Source organism: Antedon bifida, chromosome 3, assembly GCF_963402885.1.
Source record: "Antedon bifida chromosome 3, ecAntBifi1.1, whole genome shotgun sequence".
NCBI classification, from domain to species: domain Eukaryota; kingdom Metazoa; phylum Echinodermata; class Crinoidea; order Comatulida; family Antedonidae; genus Antedon; species Antedon bifida.
The window spans coordinates 32,628,396-32,644,135 of record NC_136228.1 but is presented as its reverse complement, the minus strand read 5'-3'; the positions used below and the strand labels follow the sequence as shown (position 1 = coordinate 32,644,135).

Below are 15,740 nucleotides of genomic sequence, written 5' to 3'. Positions count from 1 at the left end.
TCAAATTTACCAATCATTCAATAATTATCAATCAATACCATATCCAATAACATTATTTTTGACATATAAAAAGAAATAATCTGTTTACAAATGTTTAAAAATTAATATAAATAATTAATATTATCCTCATATTAAAAATTAAAATATTATGTTAGGCCTATTAATTTATCATTGTCAATGAACATTACCGTAAACAGACCTATGATATGACATGTTTATTTTAAGCAAATTTTTTAATCACTAGAACGAAAGTAATATTGGAATAGATGTAGTGTAATTTAAACGGTCTGAACAGACATTGTGAAAAAAACAATCGATTCTCATCATACTTTATAATAATAGAAGGCCGTAGAATAGCATCGTACACCGAATGAAATTGTAATATCCGATCCACTAACGTTCAGTTCAACTAACAAGTGTGATCATTGCAGACACGGCTACCGGTAGCATATCAGGAGGGAGGACGCAGCGGCTTCGTGGTTAATAATTAAACGGTAGGAGGAGTAGGAGATGCAACAAGTAAATAGCAGATTTATTAATGTGGCCTACATAAAGAAAGCATCGTAAGGGAGAAATATCGTAGGAAGGAGAAATATCGTAGAAAGGAGAAATATCGTAGAAAGAAGAGATATCATAGAAAGAAGAAATAATATCATAGAAAGAAAGACATCAGATGATAATACTTATTGAAGAAATCGTAATGTAAGTAATACTGTTTGTCTCAGCTTATTACTGGTAATCATCTCAAACTATTAAAAAAAAGTGCTGTATGTATATTAGGCTCAGATAGATTATCTTTGTAATTAAATAGTTTTCAAATTTCCCAATGAGTAGGCCTATTACACATTTTTCCATGTCTCTCATTTGAATCTGAATCTTGAATCTTAATTATCTCATGCAATGCAGTATAATTAAAATCATCATTATTATTTACTGAGAGTAATGGTCATCTTCATTTATTGGTGTCAATTATCTTGTCTCTGTCCTCAAGACCTGATTAAGAAACTAATTATCTTGATTCAATAACACGAACTAATCAACACGGTTCTTAATTACTGGGACGTCGCGTTCCAGTAATTAAATTATTATTTAACACTTGTTTAACCATGCAATAATATTTTAAACGATTTCCAGGAATGCATTTAAAATAAAATATTAATCAAGTAAAGACATTCTTAACTAAAGTTAGTTTATTATAGATATGTTGTGGTAAATTTTTAAGAGATTTAGCCTATATTAAACAAAATATGAAGTGTGAGTGATAAGATCGAGACACATAGTTTTAAGCCAGTCTACACTATCAAACTAGTTTGACAAAAAAAGTGTGATGTGCCCAAATATGGTAGTGATATACCCAAATATTGTAGTGGTATGGCATATATTTTTTTTGGTCACATAAAGTTTGATAGACAGAGCTTTACTTTGTCCCGAAGTAACATATAGGCCTACCGGCCGTACGTAAATCTTTAGTTAGGCCTAATGTACTGTACAGTAGTACAGCTGAGTTGAAGAGACTCTCATACAGATGCCTACAGTACATTCAAACATAACATTACAAGCAGATTCATCAAGTTAAAATTCACATACAGGTTTTGAAAAAATCATAAAGAAATGTTAAATTCATTAAAATGATAAAACTTAAAATTCCTTATATTTTCCATAATAATCAATGAGTTGAATTTAAATCCATCGCCACGGCTAGATGACGATGCATTGAAATTCAATAAACCAATTTATTTTGATTACTGAAGTACTTTAGTTATTTTGAATTGTTATGAGGCCGAAACACTTTTGTCTATCTGCATTGTTCCGTTGTTTGTAAGTGTTTTGACGGTCCGGTCAAGTGTTATAAGAATGCTTATTATATGAAATCATCGGCCTAAATCCATTCAGGGCCCTGCAACAGGTGGAGGCTCACGAAGGGACAATTTTAAACAACTCCTTTCAGATAAAAACAATTAATAATAAATACCCTTAACATATCATAACTATACAATTAATTATATAAAATATTCTGTATACTCTAGCCTAAATATTTAATATTACAAAGTTCAAATAACAATCACTGCACAACGTAACATTAGATAATAACTGTACGTTTATTAAAAGATTGTTTTGAGTTCAATTAGAGAAAACCAATATGAGTCGACTGTTTTTGGACAATAATTGTTGTTCAAATTCACGATGCCTTCTTCAAAGGTATATTATCGGATGCTGATTAAACTATGCGAAAGGTCGTCATTTATTTGAAATACTATTCTGTATTTGCGGTCGTCGTTGGAAATTGAAGGAGGTGGGGAAGGATATTAAAAGAAAGAATGTACAAATAATATTAAATCACGTATTGTCAACGTAGATCACAACAACAAGCTTCATAACGTATAACGCTGCAAGATGACATCACGCCGCGCGCGTAAAACCCGTTACATGTGCGTACATCTTCCTAACAACATAATAATTTTCAAAATATAATAGTTGCTGTTTTTGATTTTGTTAAATAAATAATCTTGGTTTAGCTTTAAATAATGTTTTCAACTTCAATGTTGCCTTCAGTTGAAAGAAAAAATTGCTCTTCAACAAAGAGAAAACTGACTCAAATTATTAATTTTAATATCTCAATATCCCACAATATGATATTCGTTTATTAACATATTGATTCTGTCTTCAAATAATAATAATAAAAAAAAATTAATAGTAATAATAACATATCACTAATTGTATAATACCGAAGTTTAAAGGATTTAGAACAAATAAGAATGTTATGAAACGTGATCTCAATTGTCTCAATTCTTCTTCAACAACATTGTTTTTTGAATAAGCCTTTTAATAGAAGCAGTTCAATTCCTTGATGCTTAACTCGTGTTGAGAATTACAAAGATTTACAACGCTTTATTATATTGTATTTTTCGTGTTTTCAATTCATGTCTTTTCCCAGACAATGATTTCTGTTCTTCTGATATGGTCTCATTCATTCATTCATTCATAATGGTATATTTATTAAAATTATCATCACAGAAAAACTGAATTGTGGCAATTTTTTACATTATTAAAAGGTACTTAAAATATTTAAAATGTTTTAAAAGATAGCATAAAATAACATCAAAAATTGAGAACCACACAATACATCATATAAAAACATTAAAATAAACGAGCACAACATCAAAACTAGTAAAAATCTAAATGACTGGCCAAGTGAATTGAAAAAAAATTACCTAACATATTATATTTGATTCTTATTACTTCAACATTATATTATACAGAGGGATAAAATTATTTTCAATACAGAAGTAAATCAGTTGCGGTTCCACTGCCTAATCATGTATGGAATGGAGCTTTATCTTTGATTAACTGGATCACTAATATACGTTATTGTTCAAGAACAGAAGCGGTACCTCCCTCCTCCCCCCGCCGAGATGGCATGGGAGTAAAACAGTAATTTGAACCCGGGTAATTGGATTATAATAGTTAAAATTGGTGGGCCGGGAACCTACTAGGGTTAAACCAGGGAGATGCTCGACCCTTGGTGAAACTAAGCCTAATATTACGGGCACTCTCGTTTGAATAAACCACTAACAAAATGTAATATTAGTTATAGGCTAGTCTGGAAGATTAAATCTCCTATTGGTAAAATTTAAACCTCTATAAAATCTGAGCCCATTACCCAGGCGTCATAGACGCCAATTTTTAAGTCTCGCAGAAGTAATTTTTTTCTCCTAATGACTAGTGCATGCAGAGCATTATAGAAAATATACGGTAAATTAGTGTTTGTCTTTCCAAACGCAAGACTATGACGTCAATGCACTTCCGTTTAATTTGGGTGAAAATAATGTTCTACTCCTCAGACTCACAATATATGGAAAACACAATGAAATGTTATCATCGCATGATAAATTGTGTTTAGAATGTTTGTTTTATACAGAAGGAAACATAACTAAAGGCATGCTAACAGTTACAATTAGACTTTTAAGTTAAAAAGAACATTTTGTCTTTTCAGACTATTTACGTCTGTTTTAAAAAAAGACATTTTTACTCAACTTATTCCAAGAGAACACAGCTTATTTCTAGGCCTTATGGCTGTATACTTTTGTATGGGTTTCGGATGGCCCTATAATATTGAATTACATGAAAAATAGCAATGAAATGTTTAATTATACTCGAGTCTTGTTCATAAAGTGTGGAGGATGTAAAACCAAACAAATTAAACAGAAGAATATATAGTTTATTTTCAAGATTTTTTAATTAAGTCTTTTAAATTTAAAGTGTGCTGAAATTGCTTACTTAATGATCACGTGGGAGTGTTTCTGACAGCTTAGACATATTGTATTGTTAACTGACAATTGTCCAAGAAACAGTTGATTCTGGCAGTTTTGTAGATCAAAATCGATCGACTGCACGTCATTGGTTAAAAATCAGAAGTGCGTTGTGGAAGGCGAATCTACGACGTGTGTGTTCATTTCATTCATAATCTATGGTTTCTTATTGGAACAAGATTACCACAATTCAAATCTTTCAAATTTATATTCGTAAGTTAAATTTATGTTTTATACATTGGTGGTAGAGACAAATTATATTAGTAAATATTTACTATGTTTCATGGTTTTTTTTGGGTAAAAAATAAGAATAAGTTTAATTTAGGTTTCATATTTTGTTGGCTAAAAGAATTTAAGTTAGGTTTACTATTTGTGAATTTTGGTAATAATCAAATAATAATCTCCATTTTAATTATTTCTAAATGCTGATCCTTACTCATATTTAGGACCAAAAAGTACTATACTAAAGCACGTTTCCAGTTATTTTTGGAAAAACAAATTATGATAATTTTAATTAATTTTACGTTATTTGTAATTCTTAGCAAATTTTAATATTTTTTTTATGGAATTTGCGAATTGTGAATTGTGAAAGTGAATAAATTAATTATTATTATAGAGTGGAGTAAATGGATATAAAAGTACATTAGTTTCTGACCTTTTTCATGTATTTTATCCTATTTATTTTCTTTCTTCGATATCGGTCTGTTTATCGGATTGAAAAGAATAATAAGTAAACGTATTTTCCTTTCCCTTACAGCACTTCATCCGATATTCTACGATTGTAAGTTGAAATTACCAGGGCGTGATGACCGAAAACAACCATGTTTTTAGGATTACGGAAAAAGTTTATTGTATGCGACAGTCGAAAAATTTCTTACTATTTATCGTGTTTATGGCTCTTCTACTCGACAACATACTTGTTACTGTCGTAGGTAATGTATACATTATTTTTATTCTACAACCTTTAAGAAACTTGACTTCCTCAAATGGGATTTTAATTATTCCAGCATGTGTAATTCTATCAGTGGACAACGAAGTCGATGGGGCTAATGGTTGGATGATGCCTCGGTTGACTATAATTAATTTGATTTAATTAATTGATGTAAACTAAAATACAACTTAGTAGTGTCATTCCCATGTAAGCCTTGGTTCCTCCTACTAGGACGCAACGCAAGTACGCCGCTTGTGATTGGTCAATTCGATTGTGTTGCGGGCGCGGGTTACGTCCTTGCGTTGCGTCCTAGTATAGTGGGAACCAAACTTTATAGAATACATAGCTATACCGTAGTTGAATAGTCTCATCATGTTGGCAGAGTACGTTTATAGATATAAAAGAAGACAGAAAGAACTTCAATTTGCATGATTCTAATTAAACTAAACTAATTATGCTCATTGATATTCACGTGACGTCATACAGTGTCACACACTCTTGAGAGATCTTTAAGTATGTTTTTCACACGTAGTATTAGTACGTTGTAGACTTATTATACACAACCAGCACACATCGTAAAAGCAAGAATGACACATTTCAATCAATTTAGTCAGAAAATAGACTTAATTATTTTCGTTAGGACTAGCAGAACAAAAAAACGTATAGGCCTATTTTGCATTTTACTACAATCGCAATAGAAGCCTAATACCTGGCCTAGAAATGGCTGGTTTCGTTTCGTTGATAATCTCTTTCAATGTTATTTTGAAGTTTCAGTATTTTTTATAATTTAAATAAGATAATACTTTTAAGGTCTATGGTTATCAAAATGATGTTGTAGCTATTTGTAAATTATTAGTATATATTTCACAATTAAAATATTGATTTATTTTTATCGTAATTATTTATTTCTTCAATATTACATTTTATACAGTGCCTATAATTCCTGATTTCTTATATGAGCAGCAAGCCGAAGATAGAGAAAAGGCATTGCAGGCGACAGAATCAGGCGAAGTATATGAGGAAGTGTATGGAAATTATAGTTATTCTGCCAATTATACTCCCATCGAACCGACAGTACCCGAAATACCTGTCGAAGATACTGTTAGACAAGAAAGTGTGTACATAGGAATACTGTTTGCTTCTAAAGCTATTGCTCAGCTTATTACGAATCCGTTCGTTGGACCACTCACAAATAGGTGTGTACCATGCTGGACTGTATCTAGGCAAAATCCGTAAAACAGCATTTTATATGACATCTGAATCATAGGCCATAACCTATATCTTCCATGATACATAGACCACATGTGATACACAGGAGTTGCTGTATTACGGGATTTGCCTAAGATACTGGACGTATGTAGAGAAATAACTCCGTGACCAATAGTTTTAGGAGACAAATAGGCCTAATACAAATCATTGCTTAGCATGTTTAAATTGAACACGACAAATTGCACTGATTTTTAAAAATAATAACCAAATACATTAAAAAATACACGAAAAAGTACTAAAGAACGACCGTTCAATAGTGCGTACTATTGCACGCCATGTGACATATAATAATACATGTGATATAATACAAATCATTGCTAGCATGTATAATTTGAACACGTCATATTGCACTGATTCTTGATAATAACAAAATAGATCGAAATCCTAATTTTTCAATGTTCTCTATATAAAATATTCAAGATACGTATCTCCGTTTTCAATTGATATCAATTTAAAATTTAAATTTTTTACCGATTATTGAAATCGACAAAAAGTGGACAGTGAAGATGCAGATGCATGCTTGACGTTTTGTACATTTCCATCCATTTTAAATTTAAATATTGTAATTTAAAATTAACAATTACACGTATACATGGATGTAAAGTCAGATTTCTGCTTGTCACAAAATATAATAAATGGTTATTAAATTTTGATGTGACAAGCCTTTAGGATATACCAGTGACAAGTCAGTATCCTCTTTTATTATAAAAAAAAACCCAACTCAAATTAAAATGTTAAAGAAAAATCTAATCTAACGATGTAAATTTATAGAAATTTGCATTAGTTATACCATAGAGTCAAGTCGTGTTTGAAATAATAATTATGGTTGCTCATTTGCTTCGATTGTGAACGTTCGGGTCTTGCTGAGTCAATTAAATTAGCGATTTTTCGTTTCGCTACCATTGTGTTGAAAAGTCATCTGCACTATTACCTCAAACCTTATCGCAAGCTATTTATTTATTCATTTATTTATTTATTCTCAGTCAACAAATTAAAATGAATATTAATGCTAACTGGTTGTTAAGCATCAATTTGATCAATTACCATACTGTTATATTTCAACTAAACTCAATACTATCCTCAAATGAAACTGATATCTATTGAAAATACTCTTTTTTGCAATAGAAATAAATATCTGTTTTTATACATACAGGATTGGATATCATATACCAATGTTTACTGGACTTATAATTATGTTTATTTCAACACTTGGTAAGTGCTTTACAATTCAGGTGAAAGTTTATTACTTTCATCATATCTTCCGGGAATTATAAAAATAATTAGTAACTATAACATTTTTGTGCCAAATAACTTGTAATTGGGGACTACTACTAGAATATTAATTTCACCTATCATGCCTTAAACATTGAAAATGATTACATTTCATCTTACCGTTTAATTTTTATTTATAAAGAAATCCATTTCAACTCTGTATTATTGAGGTCAAATTACGATAAACTGTACTTCAGATTAAACGGTAATAGGGGAAATTACGATATTGCAATTTGTCATCGCGAAGCATAATTTATAGCAATGTTCATTGTGTTTTTTTCTCTTCTTTAGTATTTGCATTTGGTGAGAGTTATGGCGTCTTACTTACGGCTAGGATGGTGCAAGGAATTGGCTCCTCGGCTTCAACGGTCTCTGGTATGTAGGCCTACGTGGTCGACACACAGTTGAGATTGGTTCCCAAACCACTATGACGCGATGACGTCGTACGCTCAACTACGCGAATAATTTGACCAATCACGAGCTTTTGAATGCTAATTAAAACATCTAAAATTCACTCCACTCTTAAATCTTAGACTTTTCATATAACAGTACTCTGTGAGTTATAGGCCTAACTACTATTAGGACCTACTAGCTCCTAAATATTTAAATTAATTAGTAAAAAAAAAGTTTCAATATTAAACTATTGATCGTTTGATTAACTATCAATTTTCGTATTCATAAACTTGGAGAGAAAACTAAACCTGTCTAAGACAAGAATACAAGTCGTAATTTTTTTATGATAACAACAAAAACAATGATGATGATGATATATAACATACACTTGTTTCATAGATATATATTATGTTATATTATATGAGTTTGATATCATCTTATATACCCAATATAAAACGTTTATTATAATAGTAAATGCAGGAAAGGCCTTCGTAATAACTACTTAATATTGTATATCCATATTCTTTGATTAAAATCTACTACTTACTACTAATAGTCTGTGGGTTTAATTATAGGCTGTACCATCGGCAATAATCATGATTTATTTGTGCGTAATATTATAATAATATACTCATACTTCATTTTTCCTGTGTAACATCCCCTATTCAGGTGAAACCTCTAAGTTAAACAAATTAGAGGCAACGTTTCAACATTACGGCCAATCCGATTCCTAATAAGGGGATAATTCCATTAGGGGACACTTTGTCAGGGCCTGAATTTATTTCGAGTTTTGTTGAAAAATTACGCAAACTGTACAATCATTATTACTAATGAGGATGGTGATAAACAGCAATAAAATAGTACATATGATAAATAATCCATCAGCTAATAGTTATATGTATTGTTAATGCTAAAGTAACGTTATCAATGGCTGTTAATTTAGGTATTCAACATTTTTTTTTAAATGATAGGAATGGGCTTACTTGCTCAGCGGTACACGGACCAAGAGGAGAGAGGAGCTGCAATGGGGATTGCATTAGGAGGCCTAGCATTCGGTGTTTTAAGTAAGTTTACTAAAAAACGAATTGATATATAAATATGGTAGTGGTCATTAGTACCTCTATTTTTCTATTGAATATTCACATTTCAAACGTGTATGGGTTAGGGCTTTTTAATTTCAAATACAGGAGACTATCTACAAGACTACAAATTGGTTTGCACTAAGTCTCCTATTGGTAATTAGTAAAAACACGTTTCTTTCTTTTATAGTTGGTCCCCCTTTTGGTGGTTTGATGTACGACTTTGTTGGCAAAGAATCTCCCTTCTTGGTAATAGCTGGACTAGCATTACTTAACGGTTGTAAGTAACTTAAAATAAAACACACTTTTTGTAAACCAAATGACAATGTCAGACAAAATATATGTTCTTAAGCTCTGTCTACACTATCAAAAATGTGATGTGCCCATATATAGACATGGTGATGTCATATCACTACCATATTTGGGCATATCACTACCATATTTGGGTACATCACACTACTTTGATAGTGTAGAGAGAGCCTAAGTTTGCAGCGAAACCATGGATGAAGGTTTGAGTGAGACTTCAGGTAAAGCCTCCGAAAAAAAAGGATGAAATCTTCAACACAAAATCGCACCCGTGTTATTATTGCTTTTCTGCTTGTCTTTTTCAATTGTGTTAATACAATCAGTGAATGGTTTAAACAATAATTATACAGTAAAGCAATCTACCCGGCAAACGTGCCGTTTTCAATTACATTCCTAGTTTATTTTTGGATGATCAACGATTGCTTTAATATACCAAAACCTGGAGCTTCTGAAACACTACCTTTAGATTGAACGTGACGGCGCATTTCCTGTCGTCCGATGTGTACACATCGCGCGCAACCATAATTAATTTTCATCTTGAAGAAATTAAAATACAAACTAAGACGTCAGCGTTATGGCAATCAAAGACCAATCATCTCGTTTTAGTTGACATCATATAAACCCAATACCTCCCCCCACCCCGGGAACCGACCCTGTTTTCTGTGTCCTCACTTGATTTGTTAATTTTATCCACAACACATTACTATTTCAGTTTTGCAACTATCTGTAGTGGATCCAGTCAGAGAAGATTCAAATTCAGTAATGGAAGGGACGCCATTACTGCAACTTTTAAAAGATCCATATATCCTCATTGGAGCCCGTAAGTTCGTTACTTTGCTACTTCTCCGAAGATCAAAGGGTTTATCTGTTGTTAGATTGCCTTGACCAAGGCTACTGCAGTTGCACCCGGTTTCCAAACACCATTGCAATCTAATCTGATTTATGAACGGTTTTTTTTTCTTGTCATTTTTGTTTAGTAACAATAACGGGTGGAAACATGGCAATGGCGTTATTGGAACCTTCACTACCAATGTGGATGATAGAAAAGATGAACCCAGAAAAATGGCAACTTGGTAAAATGCTTAAACCGTTTCTCATTAAACATGATAATAAACATTAGAACACCTAAATATAACAATACCCTACTATACCATTAGTAATATCGTCGTTCAAAGTTGCATGCGCTAAAATATGGAATAACCTACCAACTGAAATTAAATATTTCCCAACAATTGCTTCATTTAAAGTTATAGATATCGATCTAATTTTTTTTTCTCAAAACTAAACATTTTTGTTCGCCTGCTTTTTTGTATTTAAGACAGGACCACAATGCAGGTTTTCTTTTATCTGATTGTGTAATCCTGGATAAAGATGTTGTTAAATAAATAAATAAGTTACATTAAAAACATTATTTTTACCTACCAATTCAGTCTGTCAATAATGCACCAATAATTGAAATTACCGCTTTCAAACAACTAAATAAAATCCCAATTTAATGATAGACACATTTACTGAATTAAAAATCTTTTTTTTGTCAATAGGTATAATATTTTTGCCTGCAAGTATATCATATTTGATTAGTACAAATATTTTTGGACCATATGGCTACCGAATCGGCAGGTAAGGTCTTGGAATACATTACAGTATGGTAATAATCATCATCTATATATCTATATATAGGTCATCATCAATAATCACGTGATTTCTTTCATAGCTGAGGTTAACGTTTTATCAAAGGCTAATTATTAATATTTAATTGTAATCTATAATTGTCATCATTAGTCCAATAAGTGTGACATGAACATTTTAATTACTTTCTTTGTTTGTTCGTAATTACACATATAATTGGTAGTATCATTTTGACTCTTACACTTCATATTAGTACAATAGTTATTTGCATGGATAAGATTCTAATCATAGCTCAACAATTATAATTATATAATAAATAATTATTTCTTTGAATTGAATTAAATTTTCCTAATTAAGGTATCATACGTCACATTCGACAACGATTCAAGGAATCTCATTTAGGCCTACATTCATTAATGGCATAATTACGTAATAATGTTCCCTAACTAAAATGATTAGAAACTAACTATCAACAGGTCTCCATTCTTATTTATAACGTATTGTTACTCAAAATTCTAGAGTTTAGGCAAACGAAAGTTGACTATACTTTGTTTAAGTATATTTAATGTTTCTATTTTTTAGGTGGCTGTGTGCGATGCTTGGTATTTTGATAACAGCAGGGGCAATGGTGTTGGTAAGTAACACAAAGGCTCGCTAATATACCCCACCCCTCCCAATTCGTAAACCCAAAAGGTTAGTTCTATATCCCACCCCTCGCATGGTTCGCTACTGCAGTAACTCAATTAAACACAATTCGGTATGTTTAATTATTATAAGAGAAATTATGGTAAATAATGATAATGAATAGAGAACAAAAATCATGTATGTAAACACATAACAAAAATATAATGTTAGAACAAATATGTATAAATGTCTATATTTATATGAAAATTTATATGATGGAAATAAAAGTGGGATTAACCCACATAAGACAAAAAAAAAACAATTTTACTTTATCCTTACTTTATGCTAAACTTAATAATGTTACGTAGGCCTATACATTTGTTCATTTTTCAGATATCATTCAGTACATCTATTCCAGATATTATTACTCCAAATTTACTACTTGGTTTTGCTGTCGGTAGGTCATTTTAGTTAATTTTTCCTTCTAGATTTTCATACTAGTTTCTCTCTTTTTTCCCCTAGAATATTTGAATCCTCAACAAATTATTCATCAGATTATAATATTTCGCTGTCAAACCTCTCTCTCTCTCTTATTTTTCTAGCGTATACCATTTCCTAACATCAGCAAACAATCACAAATAAAAAGTTACAGTTGTAGCCCCAAGTGAATATCGTTTTTAAGTGTATTTAAAAAAATTTACTTTTAAGGTATGGTAGATTCCACAATGCTGCCACTGATGGGATACTTAGTGGATATTCGTCACGTGTCTGTTTATGGAAGCGTGTACGCAATTGCTGACGTAGCTTTTTGCATTGGCTTTGCTATCGGTACGTTTTATACATACATTTTGTGTCAAGTATTTTATTATCATTATTATGAACATTTTGAGTTCAAGCCAAAGGCTTTTCGTAATGTATTATATACTACTAAGTAGAAGTTTCTACAGCTGGAGTATTAGCTGATGTATTATTTCTAATCTAATATAATTGACTTTATTTAAAATGTTAATTAAAAATGATTATTTATACAAACATTATAGTGGGAACCAAGCTTAAAGATGTATTGTCCCCCAAAAACATGAAAAATAAAGATTAATAAAATCAGAATTTGAATAGATTATTTTGTAGCTTAAATAAAGTTAATCATTTCTGTAGAAAAAAAAATTAATGTTTTCACTTATAAAATTACAAAATAAATGGTTAAATTCAACCAAAAATCCATTGGCTGGCAGCCAATTTGACCATTTTTTGCTTTAAATTACATTTTCTTAGGTAAATACTTTTTTTTTCGATCCAATTTTTGTTCAAAGTGGATAACTATTTGGTGACATTAAAATGGCATATTCAACAGAAAATTTTTAAGAATTAATTTTTCAGGGGGACAATACATCTTTAAGAAAGAACATTTTTAAAATTAATTTGTATATTTTTTAATTACTAAGTATTATATTTTCTCCTTGAAGGTCCGTCTTTAAGTGGTGAAGTAATGTCAATAGTGGGGTTTCCATGGTGTGTACTATATTCGTTTATTTACGGTATTTAATTCATATAGGCCTAGGCCTATTATATTGTAATTAATAATGTGCACATAATTCAGCCATTTTAATATTTATGTTTTATAAAGCTCTGTCTACACTATCAAACTTTATGTGACAACAAATGTGATGTGCTCAAATGGAAGTGATATGCACAGATATGGTAGTGATATGACATCATCACATTTTTTAAAAGTTTGATAGTGTAGACAGAGCTTTAAGATACATTTTGTTATATAGACTTATATTTTAATAAATATATTTTGTTCGCTGCCTACATATATTTTCATATGATTAATGCTGTGATAAGGATGAACATTTGAATATTTTTTATAGGATGATTCGTGGTATGGCCGTGCTTAACATAGCCTTTGCACCACTCTGTATTTTTCTACGGAATCCACCGCCAACAGAAGACAAACAGGTAGGCCTATGTTTGATGAAATAATAATGTTTGTAGAATTGTTGTTGAATTAATGTTTGATGATGGTGTTTGCCCAATTCATTTATAGCAATTACTATACTGCCTAAAGGCCCATTTACACAGACGAGAGGTAACGGTAATAAAAATATAGAATCTATGTTATTCCTTATGACCATTTACACACAACGCGGTGCTGACTGGCGGTTTCCGCTCAGGATAGATACAGATTCTACGTGGGACAAGTTACGCGGTTTTCCGCTTACCGTTACTGCTCGTCTGCGTAAATTGGCCTTAATACTGCTGATACAATTCCGATAATGATTTTTCATTTCCTAATAGAATTATGTTGATACATTGAGAATTAAGCATTAAATATTTTTTATGCTTGTTATCACTTTTAGATGATTCTGATGAATGAAGAGATGCCAATTACTTACGTTACTTCGAAGCAAACAGACTACCAGGCGGTTGAAGGCGTAGAAAAATGAAAAACAAACAGATATTCTCCAATATTATCAAAATGGGTCGCTAAATAAAACAAATATGCCATAAATTATTTTTTCATAGACTAAAACGTAGAATAAATTACTTTCATCGATGTATTTTTTTTTCTTTATTGTTATTTAACCATTTTAGGCTAACCTTAAAAAAAACTATTCTATTATTTTGAATACGTTGACAAATTACTCAATTCATTTTTATTGCCGATCGTAAAATAAAATAAAGTATAGTTTAGTTAATTTTTTCCCAAATACCAATAACCCCGTTTATGGGATCAGTTTGAGACAATGTGAATGACCAGTATAACTACTGGTAAAAACAACTACTAGATTATCAAATATTTATGGACACCTTATTAATGAATGCTTAATGAGTATTCCTATCAGTTTTAAGAGGAAAGATGTTCCAAAACTGACATTCCAATATTTTTTTGCTAATTTTACCTCAAAGCTGATGTATTCAATATAGACCTTGTTACGCATGCGCATTAGAAGTCTGTGGACAGATTTATTCAGGATGAAAAAATGAAGAAATCGACAATAATGAGGAAAAAACAAATAAATGTTATGTACGCTTGAATCACTGGTTGGTTCAAACATTGTCATGTAACTGTCTGTAAAATTCTATGTATTCTCTATAATTTGTTTTCGTTATGTCAAGAACATTAACCAAATAAAATCAATCAAACAAAACAATTTCACTTATTATTTTAAGCTTTTTAGCGGCCGCGCCTTATCTTACTTTTCGCATAGCGTCAACACACGGATATAAGTGGTGTATAAAAGTGGTGTAGGCCTACATTAAGTGTTTTTACTATGGATCTACTTCAGATTCGTAGGCTGTTTTCAATTGGAGGATGTTAACTGATTAATAATACTTCTTGTTTCCTAAGTGGAATGATTCAAGATACAAACATAATACGCAATACTGATGTTAAGGGCAATTTAATAAGCACTAGGTAATAGCGAGTAACCTTGAAATAGAACAATCGTATTGTTTCATTGTTTAAGAAATCTTCGATTTAAAAATTGAATAACATACATCAATATTCTTAATTTAAAACACGTTTAGTAAATTATGTCGGGTCGATTTCTTTACATTGAAATTTCACAGTCATGAATAATACCACGTGGTTTAAAGAAAGGCAGTGAATTACATATAATATCACTTCGATTTCGTTTTAAATAATTACGTTGTTTCAGCGGTAGATTATTTCTGAATGGTATTTGTTTTAGCATGAAGCTATAAAATTAGTTAATAATTTTATAGCTCCATGGTTTTAGGTATCTACAACTGATTCACTTAAATGTGAACGCTATATCGATTCATCCTCACACCTAACGTTCGAGTAACAAGGCCATATACATGGCTGCAGTCGCGTGCTGAAGTTAGATAAGATGATATTCAATGTAGATGTAGCCTAGAGAGTTAGGATCCGATCGACCCGTTCGGAACGGAGGCCCGAGT

At 31.2% G+C, this 15,740-nt stretch overlaps 1 protein-coding gene across 1 annotated transcript; it reads left to right on the top strand.

Moving 5' to 3' along the window:
• The first annotated feature begins 582 nt into the window (after nt 1-582).
• LOC144837751 (synaptic vesicular amine transporter-like) lies at nt 583-14,453 on the top strand. The gene is made up of 17 exons (XM_078692992.1): nt 583-605; nt 642-702; nt 5,068-5,242; nt 6,173-6,437; nt 7,664-7,722; nt 8,074-8,157; nt 9,147-9,239; nt 9,445-9,534; nt 10,273-10,380; nt 10,538-10,633; nt 11,102-11,180; nt 11,772-11,823; nt 12,207-12,270; nt 12,522-12,641; nt 13,277-13,322; nt 13,685-13,772; nt 14,174-14,453. Exons 3-17 carry the CDS (start codon nt 5,116-5,118, stop codon nt 14,258-14,260), a joined length of 1,458 nt encoding a protein of 485 aa, XP_078549118.1. The 5' UTR covers nt 583-605; nt 642-702; nt 5,068-5,115; the 3' UTR covers nt 14,261-14,453.
• The last annotated feature ends 1,287 nt before the right edge of the window (nt 14,454-15,740 follow it).